General features: G+C 41.2%; 1 protein-coding gene across 1 annotated transcript; it reads left to right on the top strand.

Annotated features, from left to right (window-relative positions):
- Positions 1–26,353: 26,353 nt before the first annotated feature.
- On the top strand, positions 26,354–27,151 carry LOC130745386 (AT-hook motif nuclear-localized protein 15-like). Its single transcript, XM_057597599.1, has 2 exons — positions 26,354–26,842; positions 26,897–27,151. Exons 1-2 carry the CDS (start codon positions 26,354–26,356, stop codon positions 27,149–27,151), a joined length of 744 nt encoding a protein of 247 aa, XP_057453582.1.
- Positions 27,152–27,674: the final 523 nt, after the last annotated feature.

Here is a 27,674-nt window from a genome sequence, read left to right as displayed (position 1 = left end):
TGATAAGCTTCAGCCTTTGTGTCAATTCTACTCTCCATGCTTTGGTTACCTTTATTTGAGAGTATTATTAAAGTTTAATTCTCTCATACCCTTTAACTTTTACTAAGACAAGCACAAGAGCTTTTTCTCTCATCACCCCTTTTCCTCGGAAATTGCAAAGGATTTGAAAAGGAAGTGACTCTGAAGCATTACATATTTTTGAGGCTCTATTCCAATCCTGAAAAAAGAATAAAGCTGTTATTTCCTTTAATATTACTCTGAATGAAAAGAAATCCTAAAGAATTTGAGTTAAATTGCCTTACAGTGTCACTGTCCTTCCTTGTTTCCTGCCTGCCAGGATAGACTCCACGTTTGGTTCATAATTTTAAGAATGCAAACTGGAAAATAACAATTTCTGATGCACTTTAATACACAACATATCTCTTTCTGAATAAGACTGCTGTTTCCATCTAAAACAAATGAGTCCTGATGCTTATTGTTTATTTTTTAGGTAGGTTATGGGTTCAATCTAAAACAAATGAATCCTGAATACTAATGAATTTATATCGTTCCTTGCATCTTAACTCACTTTTGACCTGCCGTTTTTATGATTTTATCACATAGGATAGACCTTTTTTGGTTTCCCAATTACTCTCTCACTCGATAGATGTGAGGTAAATTTCTCATTATATCGTGAATCACTTTCCATGCTGGACAGGACGAGGCCCTCACATAGCATAAACCTTTTTTGGTTTCCCAATTACTCTCTCACTCGATAGATGTGAGGTAAATTTCTCATTATATCGTGAATCACTTTCCATACTGGACAGGGCGAGCCCCTAGAGGGCCTCGCCCAGGGTAGCCTACCTCGTGGCGATCACACTCGTCATCAGAGTTGGGCCTCTCCCGCGAGGCCCAACTGGCCCAATAGGAGTAGTTAAACTCGCAAGGCCCAACCCCTAGTCTATAAATAGGGAACGGTTACCACATGTAAGAGACTCTTGGCTCATTTACTCAATAACAAACTCTGAATTCAGTTATTTTCTCTCTCTAAGCGGTTACACACTCTCTCTAGGCAGTTACACATTTCCCTCTCTAGATTCACTCTCTAGTTGCAATCCCTTCTGACGAACGCACTGTCGCGGGTGCGTGCCAAAGTATTCTGCTTTGAATGCAGTACAAGGTGTTAACACCAAGATCGTTATCACAAGGACTTGATAAATTATTAATTGATATTAGAGTAAAACAAAAAACCTAAAAGGGAGTTTGGTTGATTTGATTGTAAAGTAAGCAAACAGAAATTAAAATAGATTTAATCAGATAAAAGAAAGTGTTAGTCCTCGGATTATAACATTCAAGTGCAACAAACCTTCATTGATTACAAAAGATTAATTCTTCCTTATTGTTTCCCTAATTCGTGAGAGTTGATTAACTAAGCGAAAATCAATTCACAGTTTCCTAAACTAAGCGATTAAGAAACAGTTACGAACTAACATGAATTAAGCGAACATGCATCAACTCTTACTTCTAAAACTACAGAATTAAGCAAACCCTAGATCAGAAATAGAGATGAAGAGAATTAATAAAGAAGAAATTTGCATTAAGAATAGAACCTCAAGTTTGCAAACCCAAGAATATTAAAAATTCTAAGACTAACTATGGAGTCTAGCAACTCATAGTAGAAAAGATGGAGAGAGATATTAGGAGAAGGTGGAGGAGGTGAGGGTGTAATGGTGAGGTGGTGGTGAGGTGGTGAGGTGGTGAGGTCTAACAAAAGCCTAAACTCACTTATTTATACTAATAAATAAACTTGTTCATCAAGTAACAATCTTTGTTATCTAAATCTTTTCTAAATCTTCACAAAATCGGGCCCCACATAAAGGAGTAAGCTGCTGAACAATCAAGCATTCGCGGGTCCCACAATAAGTCTGAATCTTCAATTGAGGTAAACACGAGAGTTATAGCTCTTTAAGTCAGCTTCGCGGGCCTTCAATCGGATCCTGATTCGGAGTTCTGTAGCCCAAGATATGATCATTTTAGTGCAGACTGTTCCAGACTCGCAGGATTAGCGACAGCAACTTTGTAAGGACATTCTGACCAAGTTAGAGGCTTGTTCTTCAATTGTGCTGAACATAAAAGTTGTAGGGCTTCGAGTTAGCTTTCCAACGACATATTATGGGCCTTATTTCAATATTTCTAGCTCCATATTCAATCTGTTCTAGCAAAACAGTCATAGAAACTAAAAGTGTAGAATTAAGCTCTTTTCCATGAATAATCCAAATAAGCACTAATGGTGAAAACATGGCTAAGTCATAACAATTAAGCACAAAAAATGTATATAATGAAGCTTAGAAAGACACACGTAAAGTGCATCAATTATGCGCTTATCACCTTCACTCTAGGTACTATACCTTATCTCTATGTTCTTGGCAGGAACATTTGGCGCCGTCTGTGGGGATCGGTGAATTTCGATTCCCAGACTACGTGGATTACTTTTATGATCGAGAGAAGTTCGGAATTATGTTAAATTCCTCGATTTTTAGTTGTTTTCGGATTGATTTTCTAGTTTACGGTTGATTTCCGATGGAAACTCGTCGTCGACGCAGTGAGACGCAGGAGCAGAGGCGCGGTTCACCACCGCATCGTGTGAGGGGGAGACCGCGTCGTGAGGAGGTTCATCGTGAACAACCTGAGCAATTGAATCCTCCTCCACCTCCACCACCTCCTCCTCCTCCTTCTCCAACGCCTCTTTTGCCTACTCCGCCATCCTCACCTTCGCAGGGAGGAACTCTGGAGAACTCCCCGGTCCTTGCAGAAAACGGATCACCGCAGCCTCAGAGGTCAATTACTCATAGAGATTGGCGGCGTTTGATACGCAACGTCGACAACATTAGGCAACAGAATGATTATTTACAATAGCAGCTTGACTACTTCCGCCATGAGCAGCAGGACGAGGGAGTGCGAGAGGTGGAGGCCGTAGCGGAATTCGAGCCTTTCTCAATGGCGGTGAGGGAGGTCGCAATTCCGGACAACATGAAGAATCTCGTCCTGGAATCTTACAGCGGAGAGACGGATTCGAAGGATCACCTTCTATATTTCAACACGAAGATGGTGATAAGCGCGACTTCAGATGCGGTGAAGTGCAGAATGTTTCCATCGACATTCAAAGGCACATCGATGGTGTGGTTCACGACTCCGCCTCGTGGATCTATCACAAACTTCCGTGATTTCTCCTCGAAGCAAATAATGATTGATGACCTATACAACGTTCGCCAGTTGGACAGAGAAATTCTGAAGCAGTATGTGGCGAGGTATAGTGCAGCGTCTGACAAGATCGAAGAGTTGGAACCTCACGCTTGTGCGAGAGCTTTCAAGAATGGATTGTTGCTTGGAATGTTGAACAACAAGCTAAGCAGGAAGCCAGCTCATTCAATGGCAGAGATTCGTGCGCGGGCGAACACCTACATTTTGGACGAGGAGGATGACGCGTTCAAAAGAAAGCGCGCGAAGAAGGAGAACGATGGCGGACAAGTGGAACAACTGTAAAAGGACGGGCAAGGCCGGGAAAAAGGTGAAAGCAGAAGGAGAAGGGAGAAGAAAGGTAAGTTGTCGGAGAAATACGCTAAGGAGCAGCTTTATCCAAAGAAAGAGAGTTTTGAGCGGCGTCGGCCTTGGCTGCAACAAGGATCACGTCAGCGATAGGAAGCAAACAAGGACCTGAGTGCACATTTGACAGACTTGCTTCGCGAGGTGAAAGTAACACATGCAATTGCGGAAGTCGAGCAGGAGGAATGCCCGCCACGAGTGGCGGTAGACAAGACTAAATGGTGCGAGTACCAGCGCTCGGCGGGCCATGACACTGATGACGACTTCACTTTGAAGAAAGAAATTGAAAGGCTGATCAAGGTGGGACGCTCACAACAATATGATCGAGGCGATCGATGGCAGGGTGACCGCCAGCAAGAGGACCGCAGTGAGAGGAGTGCCGACAGGACAACCGTCGCTCGACCCCGGCGAGAGATCAGAAGGAGACATTGGCGACTGGGAAGAAAGGGGCTGAGGAAACCTTTAAAAAGGAGCTAGAGCCGCCAGTTGGAACCATCAATACAATCGCCGGAGGCTTCGGTGGCGTAGGTGACTCTCAGGCGGTGAGGTGAAGGCACATCAAAGCGGTAAGTTCAGTATAAGAGATTCTGTTTGGTTTTCAGCATCCGGATATAGTGGTGTCGTCAGCTGATTTTGAAGGGATCAAGACCCACAAGGAGGATCCCATAGTGGTCATGGTAAGAATCAATAGTTTCAACGTAAGGTGAGTACTCCTGGATCAGGGTAGTTCAGCGAATATAATCTACGACGACGCGTTTGACAAACTGGGGCTGACAGATCAGGACTTGACGCCATACACAGGAAGCTTGGTGGGATTCTCGGGGGAACAAGTGTGGGTGCGTGGCTACCTGGATCTGGACACAATTTTTGGTATTGATGAGAACGCAAAGGTTCTGCGAGTAAGGTATTTGGTTTTGTAGGTGGTAGCGTCGTACAACGTCATCATTGGTCGGAACACACTGAATCGCCTATGTGCAGTAATCTCAACAGCTCACCGGGCGTTGAAGTACCCGCTAAACAGTGGCAAGGTGGGAAAGATATCAGTTGATCAGCGACGGAAAGAGAATGTTACAACAACTGTTTGAGTCTGTACGACAAGAAGGGAGCTGTCGCAGGTCACAGGTGCCATGAAATTGAGCTTTTAGAGGGCGATCAGGAGCAGAGAGGCTTACAAGAGCAGGACCAGGACAGAACAAGTAGACAGGGACAGTTGGCTAGCACGAGGAACAGCAGGCGCATAACGAACCGATATGAAGAAAAAGCTGAAAGAGGGACAGGAAAGGATGGGCAATTCACTGACTCTTATACTGAGGAGCGTGGGGCGAGCAAGATTTGGGATCTTGAAATGTTTAAGTTTGCAAGGGGAGTTCTGTCGGTTGGGCCTCGACTAACAGAAGAGCAAGAGGGTCGTTTGGAGAATTTGCTGGGAGATAATTTGGACCTCTTCGATTGGAGTGAAAAAGACGCGAAGTGAGAACCAGCCAAGTTTAAAGAGCCAATTCCCTGGAGGAGTCGCCTCAGAGGTAATGAAAAGGGGAAAACAGTGCAGTCGACGACGGTTCCTTCGAAGTATTTTCAGAGCAATGGCGGCCAGGAAAAGTTTGGGAAGCCGGCGGCGGTCTCCCAGAATCATCGCGGCAGAAACAAAAGGAATGGGAAAGCTGTTCAGCAGGGTGGTTGCCAGAGTAAATATGTGAAGATAAGGGCGACAAGTTTCAAGCCCCCCAAGGCGGTTCGACAACTTAAGGGCAAAATCAAGCTTGGTGAAAACCAATTTCACCACAGGAGGTCTGGGCGAGAGGTTTGGTTTTCGGCGGAGGCAGGATAGGTGGCGAGCACTTCAGGCGACAAAGGTTTGAAGAATCAGTAGGGCGGCCATTGGCGTGGCGAGATGAGCGAAGACTTGGCTTCAGCAGGGCGAGCTTGAAACAAAAATTAGGACGAAAAATACAGATGTATTCTTTTTCTCCACCATGAGAGTTTTTTTTAATGAGGCATCCCTAAAAAATATGTAAAAATACTTTCTACAATCAAATACAAAAGGATATTCTCAGCAATACTCCTGCGAAATGACTGAATTGTAGCGGTTGCACGATGGGAAAACTTCCCTGAAGGTGGCGATCCCAACACAACCTTGATGTTTGGGGATCGCTTCGGAACGTCCGGTGCAATCGCTTCTACCTGTTGGTGACGTGTGGGATAAGCTTCTTATCCAAAAACCTCCCTGTATAAGGGTGAGCATACTTAACTATGCCAAGCCTTGGGCAACCCAAATGGCCATTGGGACCTGAGCCACTGTAAGTCCTCGCCGAGTAGAGTTGGCGAGGTCACACCTGCTCTTACGGGAAAAGTGTGTGAACAAAGCCTTGGTTCAAATAAACCGAGCAAAAAGTCCTAGTTAAACCCTACACACTTTCAATGTCGTTTAACGTAATTCAGATTTAAATTGAAAACATACAAAATGGCGAAAAAACGTCAAACAAATGAAGTCCAAACAACGACCATATTCATTAATAGCAACCCCCAAAGGGCGGTCAAAAGTACAAGCCAAGGTAAACATAATTACAATCATTCGTTGATGGTATCATTAACATCTTCTTCTTCTTCTTCTTCTTTCTTCTTCTTCGTCTTCTTCTTCAGAGTCCAGGAATCGCTCAGCAGTAAAGCCCGGAGGGTCGTTGGGGCCGACTAAGCCAGCGTGGGTGACAGCTTTAAACGCCCCCATCGGGCGAAGATCCAGCTGCTTATGGAGAAACTTAACTTGGGCCTTGGCAAGGAAGAAGCCACTACTGTTCTTCGGCGGCAGCCACGACGGCCTCGCGCCTCAGCCTCTTCTCAAGGGTCTCGGCGTTAGTTTTGGTTTGGGCCTTCATCATGGCGAGGGCTTCGTCTCTCCTCACCAGTTCGTCATGCAGAGTGTTAAGTTCTGTGTCCTTGGCAAAAATGATCTGATCTTTGGAGATTAGGGCCTCATCCTTCGTGTCGACCTCTGATTGCATATCCTGTTTGAGCTCCCCCAGGGCATTCTCCAACTCCAAAATTTTCTTTTCTCGGAACTCGAAGCTAACCTTGGCCCGATTAGTTTCCTGCGCCAGTTTCTCCTCGAACGCGGTCTTCTGGGTCGCCAACTGGACCTCCAACATTTCGCTTTTCTTGGTGCACTTGGAGTTTGTGGCTTAGAGTCGACTTACTTTTTGCCGCAAAACATCTGCGCCCGTGGCGGCAGATTCGTAACGGTGAAAAGCATGGAGTAAGGTCGCCATGGCGCCCTCAGCGACTCTGTCCAAGCCTTGCCTCGAGACCACCTGCTCCAACCTCTCGATGCTGGCCTGAGAAAGGGAAAGGGTGAGCGGGATCCCCGTTTTCTCGGTTGTGGGAGGTGGATTTTGTTCATGACAGGAGGCGAGAGCGGTGTTTGGCTGGCTGAGGGCCCTGGAGTTTGACTAACAGGTGGAGTGGGAGCGGCGAGGCCCCAGTCTTGCTTGAGGAATCATCAGTTGTGGGTCTTTGAGCAGTTTGGGCCGCCACCTCCACTCGCTGGGAGGACGAGGCGATGGCGTTGGCCATTGGAGCAGTTTGTTGACCAGGCCCGCCCTGGTCAGCGACGATGGTTAGAGGGTTCTTCTTCTTAAGTGGCGGTTGATGGACATCATCGCCGGAATCTTGGTGTGTGTGCTTTTTTTTTTTTTATCACCCTCCATGTTGAATGGCGGGGGAAAGAGGGCGACCTTCTTTTTCTCGAAAGCAGCCAGGAGATCAGCGCTGGTGAATCTCATATTTTATGTTCAGAAATAAGAAGAAAGGAAAATCAGTAAAGTGCGACTAAAAAGTAGAAGTAACAAGGCATATAGAAAGACAGGGGGGAGTCTGGCGACCCAGATATTGAGGGGTCAGCGAGGTTTTTGCTTCCTCAATTACGTAAGTCCGCTCATGAGGAAAAATTGGCACAAGAGTCCAACCGGGCTAAAGTCAGCTTGGAGTTCAGGGAAAAACAGATTCTCAAACTTGAGCGGGCGCTGGAGGAGATGAAACAAGAAGTGTTGCGGAAGATCGCTACCAAGGATGACGCTTTGGCTGCGAAGGATCAGAACATTGCTGCCCAGAACTCAGAGCTTGAAATCCTGCGCAACGAATTGTCTAAGAAGGATGAGGTTCTCGCCGATATGAAGAAACAGGCAAAAGCGGACTTGGTGGCGATGGAGGCTCAAGCAAAGGTCGACGCCGCTGCTCTCGAGGAGAAGCTAAGGAGCGATGCCGCCCTCACCGTCGCCATGCAGCATGAATATGGGTTTTTCCTTGCCAAAGCCCAGGTCCTCTATCTCTTTGGCGACCTGGATCTGCGTCCAATGGGGTTGTTCAAGGTGATCACCCCTACTGGCTTGGTTGGCCCCGAGGATCCTCCCGGAGTTGGCGACATTGATTTTCTGAACGCTGGGAATGAAGACGATGTCAATAATGATGTTTAATGTTTAATTACAATATTACTTACCCCTTTTGTAATAATTTCTATTTTTTGTCCGCCCCCTTAGGGCCTTTACTATAATGGAACATGCGTTTTATTTATTGCCTGTTAAGTTATTCCTACGCTATTTCATATGCTTTTCCACTTAATTCCTGAATTACGTTTAACGATATTGAATTGTGTGAGGGTTTAACTAGGTCTTTTTGCTCAGTATATTTCAACTGAGGCTTAAATCACACCTTCCTTCCTAAAGAAAAAAGGTGCTGCCTCGCCAAGCGTGTTTGGTCAAGGGCTTTGCCCGCCAGGACTTTGGTGCTCAGGTCCCAATGGCCATTTGGGGTCCCCAAGGCTTTGCCTAGTTAGAAATGCTCACCCTTATTTCGAGGAGGCTTTTTGGATAAGAAGCTTATCCCACACATCCCCAACGGATAACGACGATTGCGCCGGCTTTTCCGGAGTGATTCCCGGACTTCAAAGGTCGTAAATGGAATCGCCACCTTCAGAGAATTTTTCCCACCGTGTAACCGCCGTAATTCAGTTTCATCGATTGGTTGAGTCAATCATAGGAATATTGTCGAGAATACCCTGTCATATATATTTTTTGCAAATACAAATTTTGTATTTTAGATTTTTGTTGGACGCCTCGTAAAAAACTCCCGAGATGGAGAAAAAGAGTGTGTCTTTATTTTTCGTCCCTGTTTCCTAGACTTCCCGCTCGCCGTATGCCGGTATCGCCTTCCCAGTGCTCCGACTATAGCAACTCTCCCAGAACCACATCCTTCGTTCCCGAAGAGCTCGTCTTCCATCCTTCACCTCGCCTAGACGCGTTGCTCACCTTTGTCCATCCTCCGCCTCACTTGTTATGAACCTTCTTGACTCCTCCCGTCTGCCGCAAGCTCGCCTTTTGAGGCCCGAATCTCCCTCTCGCCTTCATGACCTTAGCTGCAGCTTTTTCTGATTCCTGCTGCTTCACCTTCCCTTTTCCTTTGTCCTTCGGGCGAGCTCCTTGCGGTGTTGGTGGTTTGACCATGGGTAATCCCCACTTAGTTGGGTCGCACTCACTCCAGTCAAAAAGGTCTAAATTGTCACTCAACAGTCTTTCCAAACGCTTTTCTTGTTGAACGGTAAGCCTGGCTCCGATCGCCAAAACTCCCCTGCTGAATTTCATTCCTCAAAATCAGAGATTATATTCGCCCACTAGTGCTCGACGTTTGAGTCAGTAAACTGACCGTCTTTTCCCGTTCTCCTTGAGTTAGGGAGATCCTGCCATGGCTGGCGAACCTCGATTTCATAATACTTGTGCCTAGCAGCAGCGCCCTTCTTCCCATACAGGCTTAGTCAATTGGTGTAACACTCTCTACCTCGCCTTTGGTCGACCGTGATCCTTCCGACCTTTCCGCTGTTTAGCGGATATTTGACCGCCAAGTGTGTCGTGGAGATTACCGCACACAGGCGGTTCAATGTGTTTCGTACAATGATCACATTATAAGAAGCCATTACTTGCAATACCAAGTACCTTACTCGCAGCACCTTCGCATTCTCATCAATGCCAAAGATCGTATCAAGGTCTAGGTAACCCCTTACCCAAACCTGCTCTCCTGAAAAGCCTACCAAGGTTCCTGTGTAAGGAGTCAAGTCTTGGTCCGTCAGCCCCAGCTTGTCGAATGTGTCGCCGTAGATGATGTCCGCTGAGCTGCCCTGGTCCAGTAGAACTCGCCTGACGTTAAAGCTGTTGATCCTCACCATGACAACAATCAGATCATCCTTGTGTGTCTTGATGCTCTCAAATCTGACGTCGATACCACTATGTCTGGGTGGTGGAAGCCAAAAGGGATTTCCTGAATTGAACTTACTGCTTTCACGTGCCGCTTCCTCGCCGCTTGGATGGCGCCATGATGACCCGGGTTTATATGATGTTTTTAGGATTTTTCCTTGTAGGTTTTGAGTATTTTTCTTGTGTCTCATGTAGTGTTTCATGCATTCTCATGCATTTTTACTTTTATTTGTGCATTTGCATTAGTTTAGTAATTTTGTAGTTTTATAAGGGCTTTAGTTGCATTTTATTAGAGTTTAGGAGTCTTAGGCAATTTCCACTTGTTTTGGAGCCTTTGTGCAAAACTAACCTCTGAATTTCTAGATATTTTCCTAGCTTTGTCAACAAGTTCTCAGGTTGTAACAGCTGAAGATGGACTGTCTAGAGGTTTGGAGAATTGAAGGGAGGCTTAAAGAGGCTTAAAGAGGAGTAAAGAGGAGTTAAAATGAAGATCAAAAGGTTTTCCAGCGAGTCTGAGCGCCTAGGCATGCTCCATTGGCGCCTAGGCGCCAATTGCCCTGTTCCAGAAGTTGGAATTGGCGCCTAGGCGCTCTGAATTGGCGCCTAGGCGCCAATTACCTTCCAGGGGCTCATTTTCAGGATGGAATTGGCGCTCAGGCGCTCTGAATTGGCGCCTGAGCGCCCGGAACAACCCATACTCGGGATTTTTGCCTATAAATAGGATTTTAGTCATTTTCTTTTGTAATTTTTGATATTTTGATACTTTGTAAAATTCAGAGGTAGAGGATCATCTAGGAGAGTGAGAGAGGGCTTCCAAGCTTGTAATTCAGGTTCTTAGCTTGGCTAATCTCTCTTCTTTTGCTTTGGATTTTTTTGTAAGACTTTTTATATTTGAGTTATAATCTTAAGTTCTTTCCCACATGTTCTTCTTCTTTCCTTGAATCCCATATCCATGCTTTATGTTTCAAGTTAGAACATGTGCTAGCTTTATGCTTTTCTATAATAGAACGGAAGTTTGTTATAGATTAGGGACTTGTTATGGGATTACCTCTTCTATACTTGCTACTAGGAATAGAGGAAGGGTTGGGGTTTGTTAGCCTGAACTTTATAATCTTTATGCTTCAAACGAATGTTTAAATACACAAGGAATTGGGCTTATCTTTTGGTTTGAAAGAATTATCTATGCGAGGCATCGATAGGTAGTTGCTTAGGCTATAACATCAAGGAGAGATTCATGAGAACATGTGCTTAGAATGATGTGCTTGAATAGATTAGTTGAGCAAGAACCCAAAGTAAATCACTCTTTCTTTTCATTCTCTGTTTCATTTCTGAATTTATATTTTCTTTTTCCTTATTACTACTTTGTCATATGTTTGCCTCAATAAAACCAACCTTCAAACTTAAAGCTTAAACTGAATTTAGTCACTCACAGTCTTTGTGGTTCGATAATTAAAACCGGGTGGATTCGTACACTTGCGGATTTACCAACAAGTTTTTGGCGCCGTTGCCGGGGATTGTTTGTGATTTTTGGTTTGAGTTACGAGTTTGAAGTTTAGTCTACCTAAGACTATAACTTAGGGCTGAATGGGAGACAACCCATGTTTTTTTTTCTGTTTTGTTCCTATGTATCAATTTAACTGATTCGTTCTTGTTCTTAGTGCTTGTTGTGACTTGATCAATTATAACATGATTTGAGGTTTGGAATTCCATGAACCTGACCTAGAGTGAATCAGCTAGTGAATTTAATTTTAATTAGATTCATTGGTCATGAGTTGATAAGTTGATACTTAGGATCTTCTTTTGCTGTTTTACGTTTTATGTTTAGTGTTTCAGGAAATAAAAAGGATACACACTTGGAGGCACTCAATCACTTTGAAGGAGGTTCTTTTCTTACCCTGAGTTTTAGTCCATGCATTTTTGCATATTTTTCTTTTATAGATTTTGTTTATCCAATTTTATCATGCATTGTTATATAGAGTCTTTTATACCTTGGTCTTTATTCCTTATACTCAAATGACATGTTCCCAAGTCTTGCTCTCTCACATGATGCTGGTTTTGAAAATGATTTTTAGTGGATACTTTGTGCTTTCTTTTGGGGAGTGATTGTATGTTTGGGAAAGAGAGGGAGAGACTTCGGTCTTCTAAGTGTTGTCTTGAGGATAGAGTTGATGTGAGTCCACAAGGGTCCATCTTTGACCCTTCACTATATAATTTCCCTGGAGGATCCTGACTCACTTGCACTTCTTGGTTCTGTGTTTCATTTCATGCGTCCTTGAGTGTAGCTTTAGGAGACTTGCATTCTTGAGACTGGTAGGTTTTCTTGTACTTCAGAAATTGTTTTATAACATCTTTGTCCCTAGTTGCCTTATGGAGATTTCCTTGGTATCTATGTTTAATGGGCTGGTTGTTTGGAGGATTCAATGGGGAGTTGTGGTTCTTAACTCTTGATGGAGCTAGTTTATAAAAAGTGCAATTGTCTCTTGCCCCAAAGAAAAAAAATTGAAAAAGTCAAAAGAGAAAATGAACTTCATGGTGTGGTGGAGTTCCAAAAAAAAAGAAAAAAAAATGAAACAAAAAGGGGTTAAGAGACTTGAGTGCTAAGTATCAATAGCTTGAAAGCTCCGGAATTCCAAATTGGGCCACACTCAAATTTTGTGCAGCCTTAGTCTTCCTTAGGGACCACCTACCTTGTGCTTTACCTAGCCTACATTACAACCCTTTTGAAGTCTCATTGAATAATGCATTGTCAACTTTAGTTTCTCTTGAGTGAATGATTCTCAGAACCTATGAACTTGCTTTTGTGCTCAGTGCACTAAACAATTGTCTCATGCTAGGATGTTAGTTCTAAATGCTTCTCAAAGTGGACTCTAATTCTTCTTTATCTAAGAGTTGCATGAAGTTGATTGTTGAATCTTTATCTTGGAACTAACTACATTTACTTGATCCCCCGGTTTTCTGAAAATGTATCCCTCTTTTGGCATGTGTGTTGGGAGCAATTCTTTGTGCTTGAGGGCAAGCTAATCTTAGTGACGCTCGAGGGCGAGCTGTCGTTGAGTATAGTGGTGTGATGACCCGGGTTTATATGATGTTTTTAGGATTTTTCCTTGTAGGTTTTGAGTATTTTTCTTGTGTCTCATGTAGTGTTTCATGCATTCTCATGCATTTTTACTTTTATTTGTGCATTTGCATTAGTTTAGTAATTTTGTAGTTTTATAAGGGCTTTAATTGCATTTTATTAGAGTTTAGGAGTCTTAGGCAATTTCCACTTGTTTTGGAGCCTTTGTGCAAAACTAACCTCTGAATTTCTAGATATTTTCCTAGCTTTGTCATCAAGTTCTCAGGTTGTAACAGCTGAAGATGGAGTGCCTAGAGGTTTGGAGAATTGAAGGGAGGCTTAAAGAGGCTTAAAGAGGAGTAAAGAGGAGTTAAAATGAAGATCAAAAGGTTTTCCAGCGAGTCTGAGCGCCTAGGCATGCTCCATTGGCGCCTAGGCGCCAATTGCCCTGTTCCAGAAGTTGGAATTGGCGCCTAGGCGCCAATTACCTTCCAGGGGCTCATTTTCAGGATGGAATTGGCGCTCTGAATTGGCGCCTGAGCGCCCGGAACAGCCCATACTCGGGATTTTTGCCTACAAATAGGATTTTAGTCATTTTCTTTTGTAATTTTTGATATTTTGATACTTTGTAAAATTCAGAGGTAGAGGATCATCTAGGAGAGTGAGAGAGGGCTTCCAAGCTTGTAATTCAGGTTCTTAGCCTAGCATGGCTCTTGCCATGCTTGGCTAATCTCTCTTCTTTTGCTTTGAATTTCTTTGTAAGACTTTTTATATTTGAGTTATAATCTTAAGTTCTTTCCCACATATTCTTCTTCTTTTCTTGAATCCTATATCCATGCTTTATGTTTCAAGTTAGAACATGTGCTAGCTTTATGCTTTTCTATAATAGAACGGAAGTTTGTTATAGATTAGGGACTTGTTATGGGATTACCTCTTCTATACTTGCTACTAGGAATAGAGGAAGGGTTGGGGTTTGTTGGCCTGAACTTTATAATCTTTATGCTTCAAACGAATGTTTAAGTACACAAGGAATTTGGCTTATCTTTTGGTTTGAAAGAATTATCTATGCGAGGCATCGATAGGTAGTTGCTTAGGCTATAACATCAAGGAGAGATTCATGAGAACATGTGCTTAGAATGATGTGCTTGAATAGATTAGTTGAGCAAGAACCCAAAGTAAATCACTCTTTCTTTTCATTCTCTGTTTCATTTCTGAATTTATATTTTCTTTTTCCTTATTACTACTTTGTCATATGTTTGCCTCAATAAAACCAACCTTCAAACTCAAAGCTTAAACTGAATTTAGTCACTCACAATCCCTGTGGTTCGATAATTAAAACCGGGTGGATTCGTACACTTGCGAATTTACCAACACGCCACCACCTCTGAAACCACATGCAATCGTGTTTATGGTGCATACCATCGATTCCATCTCCTTAATGAAGGTTTCTTCAGCTCCTCCCCTTCCGGTTGCCAACGTTTCCTTTTGATCCTTCTTCGCTACCGGCTGGCGGTTCCCTTGTTGGCGATCTCCTTGCTGGCGGTCTCCCTACTGGCGATCACCATGTCAGCGATCACCCTGTTAGCGATCTCCCTGTTGGCGGCCTCCTCGATCATACTGCTCCAACCGCCCTAATTTGATCAACTTCTCTATTTCCCTCTTTAAGGTGAAGCAATCATCAGTGTCTTGTCCTACCGACCGGTGGTACTCACACTACTTGTGTCGATTCCGCTACGCGGCGGGGGTTCTGTTTGGTTAGACTCTCCAACCATGTGTGCGACCTTCACCTTTCGAAGGATATCCGTCAAATGTGCGTTGAGCTCCATGTCCTCTTCCAGCCGGCGAGATCCATCTGACTGCCACAGCCGGCGGCGATCTAGAGCCTCTCGCCGTGGGTACAATTGCTCCTTAACCAACTTTGCCACTGAATTTCCCTTCTTCTCCCTATGTTTGCTGCCTTCACCCTTCTCTTCACCGCACCTCTCCTTTCTCGCTTGTTTCTCCCGAGAACCGCCCCCTTCCTTCTTCGCACGCTTCCGCTTGAACGCGTCATCTTCCTCGTCCAGGATGTACGTGTTTGCTCGGGCTCGTATATCCGCCATCAACCTGGCTGCCTTCCTACTCAGCTTGCTGTTTAACGAACCAGGTAACAGTCCATTCTTGAATGCCAAAGCACAGGCGCGCAGCTTAGAGTCCTCGATTTTCACGGATGTGTCGCTATAACGCGCCATGTACTGTTTCAGCGTTTCTACTTCAAACTGGCACAGGTTTTAGAGATCGTCAATCATAACCTGTCTTAATTTACTTGCCGAGAACTTGATCAAGAATTTTGATGGCAAGGTTGTAAACCACGCCATCTGCGTCCTCTTGAAGGTTGGAGGAAACATCCTACACTTGACTGCATCCGACGCAACACTGATCACCATTTTTGTATTGAAGTAAAGAAGGTGTTCCTTCGGATCGGTTCTGCCGCTTTAGGATTCCAGCACCAGGTTCTTCATGTTATCTAGAATGGCAACTTCTCGTACCTCAGCCGAGAAAGGTTCTAACTCAGCAACCGCTTCTGCCTCGCGTGCGCCTTCATCCTGCTGCTCGTGGCGAAAGAACTCGAGTTGTTCTTGGAGATACTCGTTCTGTTGCCTGATGTTATCGACGCTCCGCATCATACGCCGCCAGTCTTTCTAAGTAATGGTCTGTTGAGGCGAAGGAGCCAAATTTTCCGATAGAGTTGGTGACTGTGCCGGAGATCCTTGCTGCGAGGGAGGAGATGGCAGAGTCGGCACAGGTGGAGTTGGAGAAGGTGGAGGAGGAGGAGGTGGAGGAGGAGAAGCAGGTGGCGATGGAGCCAATTGCTCCTGCTGAACCTCCGCACGACGTGCTTGAACCGCTCGTTCTTGCACCCGAGCGAGACTCGGAGGCGATACACGCCTCTGCTCCAGTGAATCGCGACGTCATCAATGACGTGTCTCCATCCAAAATCGCCTAGAAAACACTGAAATTCTAAAAACTTGACGGAGAACAAAGATTCGAACATAAATCAGAACTTCTTTTCATTGTGCAATCAATCCACGTGATATGGGAGTAGAAAATTTACAGTTCCCCACAGACGGCGCCAAATGTTCCTACCATGAACATTGAGATAAGGTGTAGTACCTATAGTAGAGAGATTGCACTAAGAGAAAGGGTATCTAGAGAAAGAGAGTGTGTAACTTCTTAGAGAGAGAAAATAACTGAATCTCAAGTGTGTATTGATCAAATGAGCCAAAAAGTCCCTTACAAATGGTAACCGCTCCCTATTTATAGTAGGGGAGCTGGGTTAAAGCATGTAACTACCTCTGTTGGGCCGGTTGGGCCTCGCGATAGGAGGCCCAACTCCCAGGCTGGGCGCTCGCCACTTGGTGGGTAACCCGTAGGTGTAGGCCCCTTAGGGGCTCGCCCAGTCCACCACCCACCCTAATGGTTACTAGGAGATATCGATGTGAGTGTTAAGATCAATTTCTTCAACTGCTATTTCAATGCTTCCTTCTTATGGTTTTTGTATATTTTAATGTTTTCTAGTTGATTATGAGTTGATGTGATTTTTCATGTATGATGTTTTCAAAGTGGGTCTTAGAATTAAATTTATATCTCATATTGCATGTCTTCATCATGTTTTTTTGTTGCCCTTGTTTCTTTTATCATGTGTGTGTCTTGTGTCAAACAGTGATGAACTTAATATAAATCAAATGAGATTTTGTGTTTGATTCTATGCGAATGAGTATAGTGGATGCTTAAAAAATTAACCATGGATGACATTAAACTGCACTTCTATACTAAAATATCAACACTTGATTTTTTCATACAAGCACTGATATTTTTAGTGCAATAAGGAAAACAAACAAAACAAAACTAACTCGTAAGTGTCAAAACACCTGAATAATCAACAAAATAATTAGGATAAATGCTTAAATGAGCCTCCTAATGAATGTTAAGCCCAACCGTAAAAGATGATCCAAGATTAGTTAAGAAATCAATCGTTGCCGCTGAGTTTCCCTCCCACATAGTTTGTAGAATAACAACAATGCAATACCGTTGAAGCAACATTTGAACAACACTAAGAATACTAGCATAATTGTGAAAAGGGTTGCACTTTTCTTGAATGAGATTAAGAGCTAACGAAGAAGGCGAGACTAACAAGATATGATGGTAGTCCATATCCGAACAAACACGAAGACCACTCAAGATAGCTAGAAGCTCAACCTGAAACACATTTGAGAAGCCAAAGAAAGAGAAAAAACCAGGAATCTACCTTCCACAATCATCCTGCAAAGCCACCTTGAGCACTTGGACTAGGATTTTCTAGAGACCTCCCATCAATGTTAAGAGTTAACAATCTTGTCGAAGGACGTTCCCAAGTAACCCACCTTTCCACACCAGCCTGCGAGGAGGATGCAAAGGAACTCTGTAGCAAAAAGAGCATAGATGCAGTCTATTGCTACACGACCATCAAATTAAAAGGTTCACCTGAAGAAGAAAAAAACGTTGATTCACCTCTGCTTCAAGACATTTCATTTGCAAAGCTCTAGATCATATTCCTAGGGGGTTTTCTGAAAAATTAGTCATGGTGAAAAATATGTATGAGAATATGTATATGTGTATATATATGGATTTTCCACAAATTTTTAAGGGAAGTTGGAACTCTCAAAATAAATAGAAAACTGGTTTGCGGCAATGTCTTAATTTCAGGGTCAGTTATGTGTGCAGAATGTATTATTTTGTCTTTGGTTTATTATTTGAGGGTTAATCATATTTTGAGGGAAAGTAATACTTCTGCTGATTATCTTGCAAATCAAGGATGTGGACGAATGGATACAATTTAGGTCATGTGTAAGACTATGTATTTTCCTATTTATGAGAAGGTTGTTATCATATTTTATCGTTTCAATAAAATTTCTGTTTTACAAAAGAAAAGAATGTATGATCACGACATCGATAAAATTAACTATCTTTGATTAATTGTGAAAAATTCAATAACTTAACAAAATATTCATTTTACCAAACAAAGGGAAGATTTATTTTTATATTTTATGATTTAAATATTTGCAAAGGAAAGAAAAAAGATTATTTACTATAGAACCTTAAAAGTTTTTATTTTAGAGTGTCTATTAGGAATTAAATTTCATCCTTCGTATTCTCTACGAGGAGACATCAAGACTACGTAGTTCTAAGGTTTAAGAGAGAGAGAAATTGATCGCATAGTCTAACAGGATGTCCCGCTCCTATGTGAACCAAATGGAGGCCATATTCCCAAGGTTCTCACTGCCAATTGAAGCAAGTATGGAGACTATGCCTGACAATTTCCAGATGATCCTATATGGCGTCCAACCAGTGGAGAAGGAAGATTATGAGGTAGAGCTAGCCGAGATCAGTGATTCTGTGGTGATGTATTTTGAAGAGCTACCTAATGATGAGACTGCCACATCTGGATAGAGAATTGAAGAAATTGTTGAAGAAGATGATGCTGAGCCAACTCTCAACACTGTTGCTATTGATGTTGGACCTCAAATTGCTCAAGCCCTTGAAGAACACAAGGCATATGTAGATCAACAACATCCTCCAATACTAGCACTCTGGAGCTTATATTGAAGAAACTTGGTTGAAGCAACTACTCTCTATCCCACTCTCTATTTATATATGCTTTATAGGTTACATACATTAGTAAATGTCTGCTTTTGTCTATAATACTTTTGTCTGCACTGACTTTCATTGTTTGATATCTTTATCGTCTGTGCGATCTTTTTGAAAATGCCAAATGGGGAAAGAAGATAAAACTAAGTGTTTGAAATAATTAATTTAAAGGAAAATTGTTTTAATCAAAAGAGGTAGAAAAGCTCTATTTGTGAAATTTTTATGTTCACTTATTGCAAAACTCAGGGCGAGTATTCTATCGTTTTTCAAAACTTTGATGAATCTTTGTTTTCTCTTTAAAATTGTCATCTTCAAAAAGGGGGAGATTGTTATTCAAACGTTTACTCTTAACTTTTACCATGTTTTAAGAGCATAAGTGGAACACTAAAAGTTTCACTTTTTAGGAACACTTTGACTCATCGTCTACACCTACTTTGTTCTGTCCAAGCCAAACAACTTACATAAAAAGATAGTTCAAACCCTGTGAAGAAGCTACATTCTACTGGTCAAAGTCTATCGTCTTACTCAAAATGACCAATGAAAGGAAAACGAAGAAGACCGTTTGAGGAAAGAAGATCGTATGAAGCAAAGGAACATCTGAAGATTAACAATCAAAGCAAGTTGCAATGTCTGAAGAATGAGCGCCATCTTTGAATCAGAAAAAGATCTCAGACAAACTTAGAGAAGAAGTCTTGATAGAAGAGCACATGAACTGACAAAGAACAATGACCAAACTTGAAGTGCAATGTTGCCATATTTGCTTATCAACGGATAGAAGCTAGGACCGATGCTACCTACCAGCTGACAGAATATATCTTTTGGGTAAAATGTCTTCATCAAACAGTGTCATGCATTTAATGCATCTGACAACAAGTACAGTAAAGCACCGTTTGATCCAACGGCTAGAAACTTCGTGAAGAACAAGTGATGATCCTAGTTTAGTAGTGTTTTTAGGGTCATTTCTTAGTTTGTTTTGAGTCTTTTTGTTGAGTCTCATGTAATGTTTCATGCATTCTCATGCATTTTTATCTTTATTTGTGTTTCTACTTTGTTTTGGTAATTTCATAGTTTTATAGGGACCTTTCATGCATTTTAAGTAAATTTAAGACTTGCATATATTTTCTACTTGAATTGAGGGTCTTTTGTGCTAATAATCTCTTGGAGTTCCTAGATATTTTTCCTTGCTTTGTTCTTAAGTAATCAGGTCTGAAACTACTGAAGAAAGAAGGTCAAGAGGCTTGGAGAATTGAAGGGAGACATAAAGAGGAGTTAAGAAGAAGTTCAAGAACCTTTCTAGCACGTAGAGAGCACTCAGGCGCTCGTGTTGAGCGCCTGAGCGCCAATTGGGTCGCTGTATAGTTCATGCTAGAGAGGAATTGGCGCCTAGGCGCCAATTGCCTTCCAGGGGCCATATTTTGAGCTGGAATTGGCGCTCATGCGCTTTGAATTGGCGCCTGAGCGCCCAGACTCGACTGTTTTGCCTATAAATTGGTTTTTAGACATTTCTCTTGGAACCTTTTTTCATTTTATCATATTTTCATAAGTTAGAAGAGAGGGTTTGAGTTATGGAGCTTGAGGAGCTTTCTCTAAGCCCTATGTTTCAGGTTTCATCTTTATCTTCTTGTATGGATTTCATAGTCATGTTTGGCTAAATCCCTTTTGCTTTGGGTTCTTTGTAAGACTTATGATGTTTTAATCTCAATTCCTATTTCTATTCATGAATCTTCTGAGTAAACCCTTGAATCCCATATCCATGCTTTATGTTTCAAGTTAGAACATGTGCTAGCTTTATGCTTTTCTATAATAGAACGAAAGTTTGTTATAGATTAGGGACTTGTTGTGGGATTACCTCTTCTATACTTGCTACTAGGAATAGAGGAAGGGTTGGGGTTTGTTGGCCTGAATTGCATGCTTAATGCCTTTAGCAAATGTTTAGGTTATCAAGGAATTGTGCCTATCTTTTGGCTTGAGAGGATTGTCTATGCGAGGCATCGATAGATGATTGATTAGGCTAGAACATCAAGGAGAGACTCAGAGTTTTGTGGATAGAATAGGTTGATTAGAACTGAATTAGTCAAGCAAGAACCCAAGGCATGCTCACCATTGTTCTCACGCACTTATATTTCAATTGCTTGTTAATTAGTCACCTAAACAATCAACCTTAAAACTGAATTTTACTCGCTTTCTTACCGTGAACTCGAGGCTTAAACTGAATTCACATTCCAATTCCCTGTGGTTCGATAAATTAAAACCGGGTGAATTCCGTACACTTGCGGATTGACCAACAACAAGCAATAACAGATATAATCTCTCTCACAGAAGATCAAGAAGTATATAAGCATGACTTGAAGATTTTTCCAATCTAATTATCCAATCTCCTTTGAACTTATTATAGCGATCAGAGTCTACAAGAAGCAAGAAATCAATACAAGTTTAAGAGTCAAATATTTTGACATCGTCTCCTTCAAGAAGTAGAGAACCATACCCAAGAGTCAAATCCTCTTAACCAACTATCTCTAGAATTAGAACATAAAGCATATCCTTAGAGTCAAATCTCACATCAAATTCTTTATAGTTCCTGAGCTAGAAAGCCTCTACTATCACTCTTGTAAGAAGAGATCTCTGTAGAAAAAAATGATATTGGGAAAGATTGTTAGGAGAAGTCATATCCAATACTTGTAAGGAGAAGTCCTTAGAATACTTGTTAGGAGAAGTCCTGTATAATACTTGTGGGAGAAGTCCTTGGTACTTGGTTAGTGAAATCTTGGTTAAGTGAAGGACTAGGCGTAGCCCCATTGTTTGTGGGCAAACCAGGATATATCGCTGTGTTTCTATCGTTTACTATTTCACTCTTTTATCCGTTGCACTAAACGATTGCAAATTTTTTCTAGAACTAATATTCTTTTAAAATAACCAAATTTTTAGAACTGCACAATTCAAACCCCCTTTCTTATGCTCTATTTTTTTACATTTCAAACAATCCACCTTCCACAATCATCTCGCAAAGCCCGCCTTGAGAACTTAGACCTGGATTTCCAAGAGAGATCCCAATAAAGTTAAGGGATATCAATCTTGCTGGAGAATGTTGCCAAGAAACTCATATTTCCACATCAGCTCGTGAGGAGGATGGAAAGGAATTTTGGATAAAAAATAGCATGGACGTAGACTATTGCTACACAACTATCAAATTAAAAGACCTTTACTTTAAGATATTCTAGGAAACCACTAGGACTTAGGCAACCCATGATCGAGGAACAACATGAACAAAATTAACAAAACTCGCGGGGTAGAAATGAGCAGAACAAAAGTGAAGAACATGCCAAATTTGAGTGGAAAATGGGCAATGTTGCACACAATTCAAAATAGTTTCATCATGCCTTCACAAATTAGACACATGATATCCACCTGAATACTCGGCTATTTAGAACAAACATCGTACAAATTGCATTCAAGCAAGCTTTCTAAGCAAAGAATCACACATTCTAAAGCAAGCAGAGGTGTCATATCCAAGTCCGAGGCACCATAACGCTACTTTCGCAACCGGGATCGCGGTGGGATGAGGCCTAAGAAAATGTCTTGAGCCAAAGATATAGATCCGAGAGTCTATTTTGAGAGGTGAAGGTACTAGCACCCCACATCACCCGATTAAAAAATGGTTACCTAGAATTAATTCAACAAATTCAGTTAGTTTTCTAAATATTTGTTTTGCCCCAAAAGAAAATGTGTATTATTTATGATTATTTGATTTTTATATTTTTTATCAAGAAAAATATTATTTACAATTTTGGCTTGACCGTTGTTGATGTTCGCTCCTAAGTATCCTCCAAGTGCAATGGAGAATTCAAAGTCACGTTGTTCTTACTAGAAAGAGACTGATGTTTTTGTGTTTTTTATTTTATTTTATTTTTTTGGATTTTGAAGACTTGAAAAAGTATGATTTTGGGAGGGAACCTTAAGGAAGGTTTTATTTGGGGTGCCTGAGGGGAAGTGATTCCCGACCTATGTATTCTTTTTTAGGAGACATCAAGACTGCGTAGTACTAACTAGTATCCACTTGAGAAAGCTTGGTTTGGAAGGCTTGAAGAAGAAGTTGAGATTATAGGGCTTAGAGATGCCGAAGTTTTAATGGAAGGCTTGAAGAAGCCATAACTTAAGACTAGAGGGCTTGTAGAAGTCAGAACTTAAATGGAAGACTTGAAGAAGTCAAAGTTTAACTTGAGAAGCTTGAAAAAGATGGAATTGGATATGAGAGACATGAAAAAGTCGTATTAAAAATGTAAGGCATGAAGAAGCCAGAATTGAAATGTAAGGCTTGAGGAAGCCGAAAAAAGGATTTTGGGAATTTGGAGATTTTTACATGACTTCTGATTTTGTATTTAAATGTTGTTTATTCTACCAAGTAGGTGGTCAAGGTAAAGAATAGAAATACTACTCCATTGCCATTCTTGCTAAACTTTGCAAAAAAATGTACTTTTATGATTATACTTTCACACAAAGTATTCAATTTTGGGAGTGAAGAAATATTATGGATATATTACTTAACCGTAGATGACAAAACCTAGACTAATGGCCCAAAATTTTGGTCCAGCCCAAAATCCTTCTAATAGTTTCTTTTGTTTCATCCAAACCTAAAAAGAAGAACTTTGATTAATTTTTGGGCTTTGAAACCCCAACTATTCCATTTGTGACTCTAAATGGAAGAAAAAAAAAATAAGGGGGAAATTATGGAAGGAACACCTTTCACATAGAAAAAGAGGAAAAATAGAAGGAGAAAAAGTGTGAGAGAGAGAGAGAGATAGCGATGGTGGATCCAGTGGCGGAGAGAGCGACGCGCGACTCCAAGGCTTGACAGAGGTAGCTTATTGCATGGAGGTTCAGTTTGAGGAGGGGCCAATGCAATCGCGGTTGTGGTGGTACAGTACATACACTGGGCACATAGGGGACTTGACGACAACTATTCGGCACGAAGGAGGATGGTCTAAGGGCAGCCCGCGGTGACCAGAGCGGCAGCCACAATGGTTGTAATGAAATTTGGATTTTGAAGAGAAGATGGAGGTTGCTGGACATATTTGAATACCCCAAGAAATGGTGATTTTTAATCTGTTTATCTGTTTTCCTTCTCAAAATTCTGGTACTCCTTATTGCTATTAATTGCGGACTCTACGCTTTCCCTTCCTAGACTTCATCAACAATAACCGCATGGTCACCTAGCATATAATCCCAAACATAATATGGAAGCCATAATTGCCTATGTGGGAAAGTGGGAGGAACGCAACACCAATGAAGAGAAACCAAATGAAACGTGATGTGACATGTCTTTAGAGTAAGGTTTGTCTTAGGTTTCCTTCAAATGAAAGTTCAGTCAATGACTCAATTGAAAATTTCATGCTTATGTAAAAATTTTCGAAGCACGGTATTTTGGGGGCATATATTAGCCTGAAATTTTACCAAGGCCTAAGATTAGGTAAAAGGTATAAATTCATGGATGAACTTCATAGGTTAAGGCCATGAAATGGGATTTTTGGATTCTAAGCAACAAATTTTCTAAGTTTTCAGATCAGGTCGAAGCTTCAAGTCAAAAAATGAAGTCTTGTTATTCCAGAACTTAGTGAAAATCACAATCATCTAGTGAAGACAGAGCAAATTTCTAGTGGGAGAAACGGTAGACACATCAAATGAGCAATTACATAATCCAAGGAAACGACTGTTGAGTTGTTTTCACATTGAAGGACACGTGTGAAGATCTTGTAACATAGCGGTTTTGAATTAGTTGAGTATTTCCTCTATAAATAGTAGTAAGTACAATGTAATAAGGGTCCGCAAATCACTACTCGAAACAACTCCCTAAAAAGGTGCACATCCATCCTATTCAAGTGACATAAAAAAATCAGGGGAATGCCTAAGAGTACGCACTAAGTGAAGCACCTTTTCAATTCTACGCAATTTTCATTTTCATTTTATTTTGTTTTCATTTGATTTGAATTTTGATCTTTGTTTTCCTTGTGATTTACTCTTTTTTCTTTACCAATTGAACGCTCTATTCATTCTTACACACTTTGCAAAACACGAACGTTTTCACTAAAAAGAACTCGAGGATGTAAATCCAATCCTCAGATTTCCTAATGGGTTATCTTATTTGTTTACCAAAAATTGAATAAACAACCCTTTTAATTTTATAATTGTATAGCAAATGTCTGCATCCAGTCTATTTTTCCTGCGAAATTCATTTCCATCCTCCTCTTAGACTAATGTGGAAAAATGGGTTTCTTTGCAGCATCCTCTGGCAGGTTTGTCGTCTCTTAACTTTAATGGGAGATCTCTTTGGAATCTAGGTCCAAGTGCTCAAGGTGGGCTTTGTGAGATGATTGTGGAAGCTAGATGGTGGTTTTTAATCTTTCTTTGGCTTCTCTAATGTAATGCAGGTTGAGCTTCTTGCTATCTTGCGTGGTTTTCGTGATTGTTGGGATATGGGCTATCGTCACATCTTGTTACTCTCTCCTTCTTCGTTAACTCTTAATCTCATTCAACAAAAGTGCAACCCTTTTCACATTTATGGTAGTATTTTTAGTGTTATTCAGGTGTAGCTTCAGTGGTCTTGGATTGTTGTTCTTCAACATAATCTGTGGGAAGGAAACTCAACAACTATGGTTGATTTCTTAGCTAAGCTTGGAACCTCTTCTACGGTTGGTTTTAACATTCATTGGGATACTCTTGTAAGAATTTCACCTAATTCTTTTGCTGATTATTCAGGTGTTTTGACTCTTACGAGTTAATTTTGTTTTCTTTTCCTTATTGTACAATAAAAATCCCTACTCGTCTAAGAAATATCACTTCTTGATAGGTTAGCACAGAAGTGCAGTTTTATGTCATCTTTCATTTTTATTTAAGCATCCACTTATACTGACTCTCATAGAATCAAATATAAAATCTCATTTGATTTTTATTAAGTTCATCATTTTTTGACACAAGACACATACGCACAATAAAAGAAACAAAGACAAAAAATGATGAAGACATGCAAGCTAAGATCCAAATTTAATTCTCAAACTACTTTGAAAATCTTTTTACGAAAATCGCATTAATTATTCAGAATCTACTAGAAATCATTAATATACTCAAGAAAAAAACCACAAGCCAGAAACATTGAAACAACAGTTGAAGATATTCATCTTAACACCCACATTAATATATCTTAGTAGCCATCAAGGTAATTGGAGTGTTCCACTTCATGACATTCACATCACTACATGTAGGAGGCTTATGAGAGAGCTCAAAATTCAACGGGTTTGAATTGTCATCAACAACAGCATAAGTGGACATGCCGAAATTGACAAGCGCATTTTGTTTCTGCCCCCCCATGCTAATGGAGACATTTGATGATAGTAGAGGAATGCTCACCTACTTCATCAACCTGAATGTGTCCATCAATGTATGGTGTCTGTGGTATTCAAGATTCTTAATAGCTGCGACTTAGACCACAACAACACATGAAGCCATGAGTTTCCCTGCAACAATCCCACCATAGGAGACACCTTGAGTCCCATAGAAGTAAATCCTGAAGTTATTCCAATAGGGAGGGTTACTATCGGTTGTGGAGGAGTAAGGGAAATTGGAATACATGTAGGTTCCATTGAGATAAATTATTGTATAGACTCCAAGATAAGGAAAAACAAGGCCATTCAGGGTTAGAGGATAAAGAATATCAATGTCAGAAACGGTGCTAGAAGCACCGCAAACAATGATGTTGACTTGGCGGCTACGCGTATAGTTGATGATTGTTGTAATAACATCATTTCCAGAAGGGATTTAAATGGTGATGGGCTTAAGGTGTTTGTCAGACTCTTCCACCCAAGAAGCCTTTCAGAGACCAAGGGGAAGACCCTTTGGTTATAAGAACAAGCCCAAGTCACTAATGGTGACGAAGAAAGAGTCTGAAAACCACCTTAAGCCCATCACTATCGAAATACCTTATGGAAATGATGTTATTGCAACAATTGTCAACTTTGCCAACAGCCGCCAAACCAACATCCTCGAAGCTTCGGGCGTCGTGTCTGATATTCTTATTCTCCATCCTCAAACCCACAATGGCCTTGTTTTTCCCAATCGCGGAGTCTATGAAATAATTTCTCTCAATGGCACCTACATATATTCCCATTTCCCTTCCTCATCCACCATCGCTAGTGACCTTCCATATCGAAATAACTTCATGATTTACTTCTCTATAGTTCAAGGTGTCTCCTATGGTGGGTTTGTTGCAGGGAAGCTCATAGCTTCAAGTGTTGTTGTGGTCACGGTTGGAGTATTCAAGATTCTTGAATAACATAGGGCGCCATACATTGATGGAAACATTCAGGTTGATGAAATAAGTAAGCATTCCTCTACAGTTATCAACCACCATTCAAATGGCTCAATTAGCATGGGGGTTGGAAACAATAATGCACGTGTCAATTTCGGCATGTCTGCTTATGTCGTTGTTGTCGGTGGCTGTTCAAACCCGCTAAAGTCTCAGCTTCCCCCTCAACCTCCTACACATGGTGATGTGAATGTCTTGAAGTTGAACGACTCTACTCACCCTAATGTTACTAGGAGATATCGATATGGGTGTTAAGATCAATTTCTTCAACTGTTGTTTTAATGTTTCCAGCTTGTGGTTTTTTTGAGTATTTTAATGTTTTCTAGTAGATTATGAATAATTGATGTGATTTTTCATGTAAGATATTTTCAAACTGAGTTATAGAATTAAATTAAGATCTAAGCTTGCATGTCTTCATCATTTTTTTTGTTGTCTTTGTTTCTTTTATCACGTGTGTGTGTCTTATGTCAAACAGTGATGAACTTAATATAAATCAAATGAGATTTTATGTTTGATTCTATGCTAATGAGTATAAGTGGATGCTTAAAAAATTAATCATGGATGACATTAAACTGCTCTTCTATACTAACATATGAACAAATGTTTTTTTAGACAAGCAGGTCTTTTTTTGGTACAATATGGATAATAAAATAAAATTAACTCGTAAGTGTCAAAACACCTGAATATTGAAGAAACAGAATATACAAAATTCTTAATGGAGCCTCTTGATCAATATGAAACTTTGCCACATAAGAGGGTCCAAGCTTAGCTAAGAAAT

The sequence above is a fragment of the Lotus japonicus genome, chromosome 1 (genome assembly GCF_012489685.1).
Source record: "Lotus japonicus ecotype B-129 chromosome 1, LjGifu_v1.2".
NCBI lineage: Eukaryota > Viridiplantae > Streptophyta > Magnoliopsida > Fabales > Fabaceae > Lotus > Lotus japonicus.
Note: the sequence above shows the minus strand (reverse complement) of the source record. Positions and strands in the feature narration are given on the sequence as shown.

Bases quoted from the DNA above. Each gene is read 5' to 3' on its own strand.
- LOC130745386 (XM_057597599.1), top strand. From the start codon at position 26,354: ATGGTGATGGGCTTAAGGTGTTTGTCAGACTCTTCCACCCAAGAAGCC. The intron at 26,843-26,896 runs GTATTCAAGATT...GGAAACATTCAG, and splicing joins TTGTTGTGGTCACGGTTGGA to GTTGATGAAATAAGTAAGCA.